A 6,763-nucleotide genomic window follows, 5' to 3' on the forward strand; every position below is an offset into this window, starting at 1 on the left:
TTGCTAACCAAAAGGTCGGCTGTTTGAATCCACTAGCCATTCCTTGGAAATCCTATGAGGCAGTACTACTCTGTTCTATAGGGTTGCTATAAGTCAGAATCGACTTGATGGCAATGGGTTTGGTTGTTTTTGGTATTCTGTATCAGGTCCTTTGCTAGCAATACAGATACCAAGAACAAGTTCCAGTCGCTGGCTTCAGGAGCTCAGTTGAGTGCAAAGATCATTTGATAGGTAGGGAATTGTGGTATAATGTGATGTTTGGATAGGTGTACGTCAAGAGGGCTATAATAGCACACAGGAGGGGATCTAGCCCAAATTGGAGGGTGAAGTGGAGTTTGGAAAACGCCTCAAAAAAGTGACTTTTGAGCAGATTTGAATGACAGGTAATTACTGAAAGAGAGAGAATTACAGTAGACGGAATATCATGCACAAAGATATGTCTTCAGAGAACAGCAAGTAGTTTCCCATGAAGGAAGCAGACAATTGAAGAGAGGATTGAAGGAGTCACAGAGAGCCTTGTGTGTCATGCTAAGAAGTCTCAATTATATCAAGTGAGGCCAATGGTGATCCACTGGAACACTGAAACCTGTGTTTTTCAAAGAGCAGGTTGAAACTCATTAATGGATTGTACAATGTTTAGTGAATTGGGAACAGTATTTTTAAAAACTGAGCTAGAAATAAGAGTAAAAAAAATTAGTGTGTAGCGCATTTGTAGAATACTGGTTTTGTGAAGTTTTTGTTTCAATTATATGTCCTGGTGTAAAATGTTTTTTGATCTCTCAAAAATTAGAGAAGCCAATCTAAAAGTTCAAAGGCATATGAATTAACATATCAGTTCATTTTTGGTGTCAATTAACAGAGAACCCAGGCTCAAATGGGAATAATTACTAAAGATTATTACCTCAGCATAACCCAGATTCTGGTTTGGGAGCTCTAGGTACTACACCTTGACGATACTGTCAAAGAATTGGGTTTCTTTTAGTTCTTCTGATCTGCCACTCTTAGTGTCAGCTTCAGCCTACTCAGTTCTCCAGTGGCTCTCAGAATTAAACCCTACCTACTAGTATGCAGACTATTGCCTGGATTCTCACTGGCCTAAGTTAGTTTCAGCCTGTCTGTCCCTGAACCCATCAGTAGCAAGGGGATGGAAATACCATGACTGCTTTAGACTAGTCTGGGGTGGATGTTTGGGAACCCATCCACCATAGGGATCTGGAATGCAATGTGGTAAGGTCAGCGTATTAGGGAAGCATTTGTAGAGGCACCTAGGTTGACAAGTAATGAATTTATGTGGAGAGCTGGCCAGAGAAGCCACCTAGGAGATGCCAAAAGTTAGGTAGCTAAAAGGGAAAGGGCTCTCTAGATAATAGGGGGTGCATGAACAAAAGGTGCTCTAAGGGGAGCTACGCACAGGAAAACAGTAAAAACAAAGACTTCTATACTTCTAGAGCATTGAAGCATGGAAGTAGTGAGCAGGTAGGTAGATGCCTGGTCACACACAGTTGTCTTGGTAAGGAAGACGGACTCTGCCCTGGAGGAAATAAGAAGCCACTGGAGATCCTCAAGCAGGGAATTGAGATATCAAGTTTCCATCACTACAGCTATAGTGGGAGCCCTGGTAATGTACTGGTTAAGAGTCTGGCTTTTAACCAAAAGGTTGGCAGTTCAAATCCACCAGCCACTCCTTGGAAACCCTATGGAATAGTTCTACTCTGTCCTATAAGGTCGTTCTAAGTCGGAACCGACTTGACAGCACCTAACAACATGGCTGTAGTGCGGAGGGAGGCAAATTAGGAGGTTGTTGCAGCAATCCAGGATAGAGGTGTCCTGGACGTCAGATTGTAGTAGTAGAGAGGTGACTGCAGACTTGAGAAACATTATAGAAATAAACTCAACTTGGTAATTTGACTGTGGAAGCTAAATATAAGAAAGTAGTCCCTGGTTTTTCTAGTTGTGTCTGCTGTGGATAATTGGGCTTGTATGTTGTTGTCGACCTGTTGAGACAAGAGTAAGTTCATTCTTTGAGAAGAGAGTGAGCACTACCGTCAACTTTGTTGAAAAGAACTGGAGTCTGAGATGCAGAACTTTGAAAAGAGGTAAGAGGATATTCCACCTTATCAGGGCCTCTCTTTTGGGTTTGGAATTTATTAATGAGGTGCCCAGATGGACTTGAGGGCACACTCTACCAAGTGAAGTGAAAAGCTGTAATTCATAGGCCAAATTAATAAAATTTCTGATACAAAGAGTTGTATTATTATTCAACTAATGTTCTGAGTCTCTCCTACGTATCACTCAAAATACAATGTTCAGAAAGAGCTTTCCAGCAATACTGTGCAGGATAAATTGAAGTTGAGGGAAAGAGCCCTGTTTGGAGCAGGTGAGTATCAGATTGAAGCAGCTGTGGTGAAATGGCACAGGAACAATTCTGTCATGGAAGCTCATGTCTACCTGTATGAACAGTGACCCTCCACCCCCACCCTTATTATCTCAGACAATGGATGGGTTCAGTGGGCAAAACATACTCTGAAGGTCCAGCCTAAGATAAAATCTCTTCTTCCTAATACACTAACAATATAGCAACTGTCAGGCCCTGCTACCAACTGCTCTGGCAAGAGATAACCCCTCTTTAAGTCTTCCCAGAAGTACCAACCAAGTCAAGCCTCTAAGCCTGAGTGTTGGGCAGCTTGGCTAGGTCAAACCTGGCTTCACAGTAATTAGTAACTATAAAGGAGCTCTCTGCTTCTCATATGCTGTAGCCATTCTGAAGCCGGATTTCCTTTTTCTGAGTTCCCAGTCAGGCCTAGATTTAGCAATAAAAACTTCCAGGAAATTCCTAGCAAGTTTAATTTCCTAATCTCCCTCCTACTTCAACCCCCTCCTTGCCTCCAAGAGGAAAGAGCTCATAGACTGGAATGCATCCTCTTCTGAATGCCTCCACTCCTTTGGTGGGGGTGGTGGCACATCTGAGTTCTCAGGTCCTCTCTTCCAAGGCCCATTCAATGCTTGAAGGGAGGACATGAGGGTAATGTGTGCTCCCACCTTGAAACAGAGAAGTGGTTGCAGTGGCCCCTGAAGGTCCCTAGAGAGCCAGACTGTTAAAAGTTTACTACCAGATGTTTGCTCCTCACCCTTGTCGGGAAACAATCTTTCTGTAAGAAATCCCAAGGACTCAGATGCTATGCTAGATGTCAAACCTCAGTCACCTTTGGGGGTCAGTTTGGAATTATAGGATACACACCCCATCTGGCATTAAGAAAGACAAAACTGCTAATCAAACACAACCTAGGTCTAAGAACCAAACACATGAATCTTGAATTTTCTATTCCAGGTAGACTGAACATTTGTATAGCTCTCATTCTCCAGAAACTCCAAGAGAAGGGGGGAAAAAAAAAATCTATTCACATACATTCACACAAGAGATTTTACTATTGTACAAAAAGAAGGCCATCTGGCTCCCCAGAAGGTTTTGGGCCCTAGTAAGACTGTCCATTTTATAACTCCATCTCCAGTTTTTCTCAAAGATAAAGAGAGCTCCAAAGGGCTGTGAACCATGGGCACTGATGAGGGCCAAAGACCTTTCAGTAACAGTTAAATTCCTGGTGTTTTATCTGGGTGGGAGCTGTGAATGCTGGCTTTCCCGTCCTGGCTGAGATCTCGCCGCAGTCCCTGCAGCAGCTGGTTTAGGAGTGTAAGGTTGCTGTCTCTGCGAAGCAGTGGCAGGGGTGGGAGGCAGTTTCCTTTATACTCGATCACTGCCATCTTGGCCCGATCCTGCTCACTCCGATTTGGGATCTGCAGCATTCTCGTGTAGCCCCCATTCTGACTTTGGTACCGAGGGGCCAGCACTTTAAACAGCTTTGGGATCAAGTCCTTCTCCTAGGTGAAGGTTATCAAGGAGAGAGCAGAGTCAGGTATCATTGCAGGGCAGTTACCTTTCAGCTACTGCCAAAGGTTGGGTCCAAATATACATACACAGACCTCCCCCACCCCACAATCTGGTAGAGTCAAAGTTACACAGATGGGTCAGTTACAGGCAGTAGCTGAGATTCAGGTTCACAATTGAATTCAACTAACTTAAGACATTTCTAATTTAGTTTGCAACATCTGTACATCAGTGGGTGCTCTTGCTTAACTCTGCCTCGCTCCCCTCTCCCCTAACAAATCCATCTCCCCTTCCCCCGCCCCAGGAAGCAAAGGGCGCAATTTGGGAGGTGAAAAGGATGAACTCACTGTGAGCCAGAAGTCGGCCATACGCATGGCTCGTTCGTTGGTGTCTCCCAGCTTTCCATAGTCGATGAGCTGTGAGGACATAGTATTACTGATCCGTCCGAGCAAGAAATGAGACGCCAACTTAATATTCCTCTAATGCCCGACCGCAACCATTCACTCCACTAGCAAAGCACCTAACTCCGCAGCCTTAACAAGTCTTCCATTTGCGGCGCTGGATAAGTGGGCTCAGCTCAGGGTACTAGGAGATTCAGACTTCAGCTAGGGCTTACCACGGAGTCCCACTCTCTCAAAAAATCCAGCCGGACCCCGCCCCCGTCGGGCCAGACCCAGGCGGGGGACTTGAGGATCCCGCCAGCACCCACCTTGCGTGGCCCCGCCCCTCACCTTCTCGGCGTAGCCTCTCATCTCGTCCACACGCGCCCATGACGCCTCGATGCGTTCGTGTCGCACAAGGCCAGTAAGCAAGTTCCGCAAGAGGTGAATGCGGGACTCGGGACCAAGGCCCAGGCGACGGAACACGCGGCCGTGGGAGATAGCGGCGGCGACCGACAGCCGCATGTTCCAACCTGCTTCCCGCCCCTTTAAGGCCGGAACTGGAAATTCTTGAGGGGAGACGGGGCGGAGACGCGAATGTGAGAGGACGCATGCGCTGTAGGTGGTGCGTGGTGGACGTGTTTGCGCATGAGTATGAGAGCCTGCCTCGTTGGCAATCTGGGGGAGGGCGTGTTGACCTCTTCCAGACGAGGAGGCCTGCTGGGCGGGCCTCAGGGACCGCAAGTGATCCTTGCCGGGGCGGAGGAACGAGGCGCCACCTAGTGTTTCGACACCGGTCTAGTGGCATTTAGGGGGCTGGGAAGCTCCGCCGCGGAGCCTGCTGGGAAAGTGAGTGTCTGAGAAGAAAGGCTTTTGGAGGACGCTTTGCCTCGCCCGCAGTAGCGGTGAAGCGGCGTGTTTGGTACCTTGAGTGCCTCATTTTTAACAAATTCATAACAAAAACGAATACTAATGGTGCCCCCAAAAGAGACGCAGATAGCGAGAATTTTCTTTTGTTGAACTAAGTACACATCCCAGTTAAAGAAAAATTACAGCACTGAAATAAGAAGTAGTGGATTAATGAATTTTTAATTACATCAGTGTCATTTTTGAAAAAACATTGTGTGTTGAAGTAATGAGCAATAACACAGTTCCTGGTTTTGAGCCTTGTTGTCAGTTGCCATCAGAAGGAAAGGTTTTCCAGTCTTCTGCCATCTTTGGTATATTTGAATCCCTTGTTGGCGGTTATTGTGTCAATCCAGCGCCTGAGGGTTACCCTGGTTTTCGCTGATGCTGTGCCTTTACCAAACATACCCATTTCTAGCAATTGTTCTTTCCTGATGTTGTGTCCTAAGTGAGCAAACTGAAGTCTCCCCATACTTCAAAGGAGCATTCTGCCATCGTCTGCAAATTTGTCAATGACTTTCCAAATTGCTCCTCTTCACATATTTATGTTCAGTAGACTGCATAGTTATAATTTGTTATGCTGCCTTTACTTAGGTAACTAAAGACGACTTCTTGTAAATTTTAATTTTGAAAAGTTTATTTCACATGATGCATATTGCTTGTTAGCTAACGTTTATCACACTTCAACACCAAATATCTCACTAATTGTACTTCTGCATGGTACATCCCTTTCTCTTTGACCTTTCACTATTTTGTCCAAGTTATAAAAAAAGGCTTCTCCAACTCACTTCTTCCTTGAGCACCACAATTTCTGTGCGCTGATATTCAAGGAACAATATTAAGCCTTAGTGTTTTATCATGTATTGTTTAAGGTTTAGTCTGGCTCTTTACAGATATTTTTGTGTTTGAGTGACCTCATCTGAAACTTCACAATAAAAAAAAAAAAGGTAACTTAGAAAAGAAAAATCCCATACAACTAACATTATTTAAATCTACTTATTAGCAATGTGTGTTATGCAGATGACACAACCTTGCTTGCTGAAAGTGGAGAGGACTTGAAGCACTTACTAATGAAGATCAAAGACCACAGCCTTCAGCTGGATTACACCTCAACGTAAAGAAAAAAATTCCCACAACCAGACCAATAAGCAGCATCATGATAAAAGGAGAAAAGATCGAAGTTGTCAAGGGTTTCATTTTACTTGGATCCACAATCAACACCCATGGAAGCAGAAGTCAAGAAATCAAATGATGCATTGCATTGGGCAAATCTGCTACAAAAGATCTCTTTAAAGTATTAAAAAGCAAAGATGCCACATTGAAGACTAAAGTGCTCCTGACCCATGCCATGGTGTTTTTAATAGCTTCATATGGATGCAAAAGCTGGACAATAAATAAGGAAAACCAAAGAAAAATTGATGCCTTTGAATTATGGTGTTGGTGAAGAGTATTGAATATATCATGGACTGCCAAAGAATGAACAAATCTGTCTTGGAAGAAGTATGACCAGGATGCTCCTTAGAAGCAAGGATAGCAAGACTGTGTTTCACATACTTTGGACATGATATCAGGAGGGACTAGTCCCTGGAGAAGG

The 6,763-nt window shown here is 44.5% G+C and overlaps 1 protein-coding gene across 1 annotated transcript; it reads right to left on the reverse strand.

Annotated features, from left to right (window-relative positions):
* Positions 1–3,304: 3,304 nt before the first annotated feature.
* On the reverse strand, positions 3,305–4,858 carry MRPL17 (mitochondrial ribosomal protein L17). Its single transcript, XM_049890755.1, has 3 exons — positions 4,615–4,858; positions 4,231–4,299; positions 3,305–3,876 (listed from the first exon to the last, which is right to left on the reverse strand). Exons 1-3 carry the CDS (start codon positions 4,786–4,788, stop codon positions 3,589–3,591), a joined length of 531 nt encoding a protein of 176 aa, XP_049746712.1. The 5' UTR covers positions 4,789–4,858; the 3' UTR covers positions 3,305–3,588.
* Between the last annotated feature and the right edge of the window lie 1,905 nt (positions 4,859–6,763).

The sequence above is a fragment of the Elephas maximus genome, chromosome 7, assembly GCF_024166365.1.
Source record: "Elephas maximus indicus isolate mEleMax1 chromosome 7, mEleMax1 primary haplotype, whole genome shotgun sequence".
Lineage (NCBI taxonomy): Eukaryota > Metazoa > Chordata > Mammalia > Proboscidea > Elephantidae > Elephas > Elephas maximus.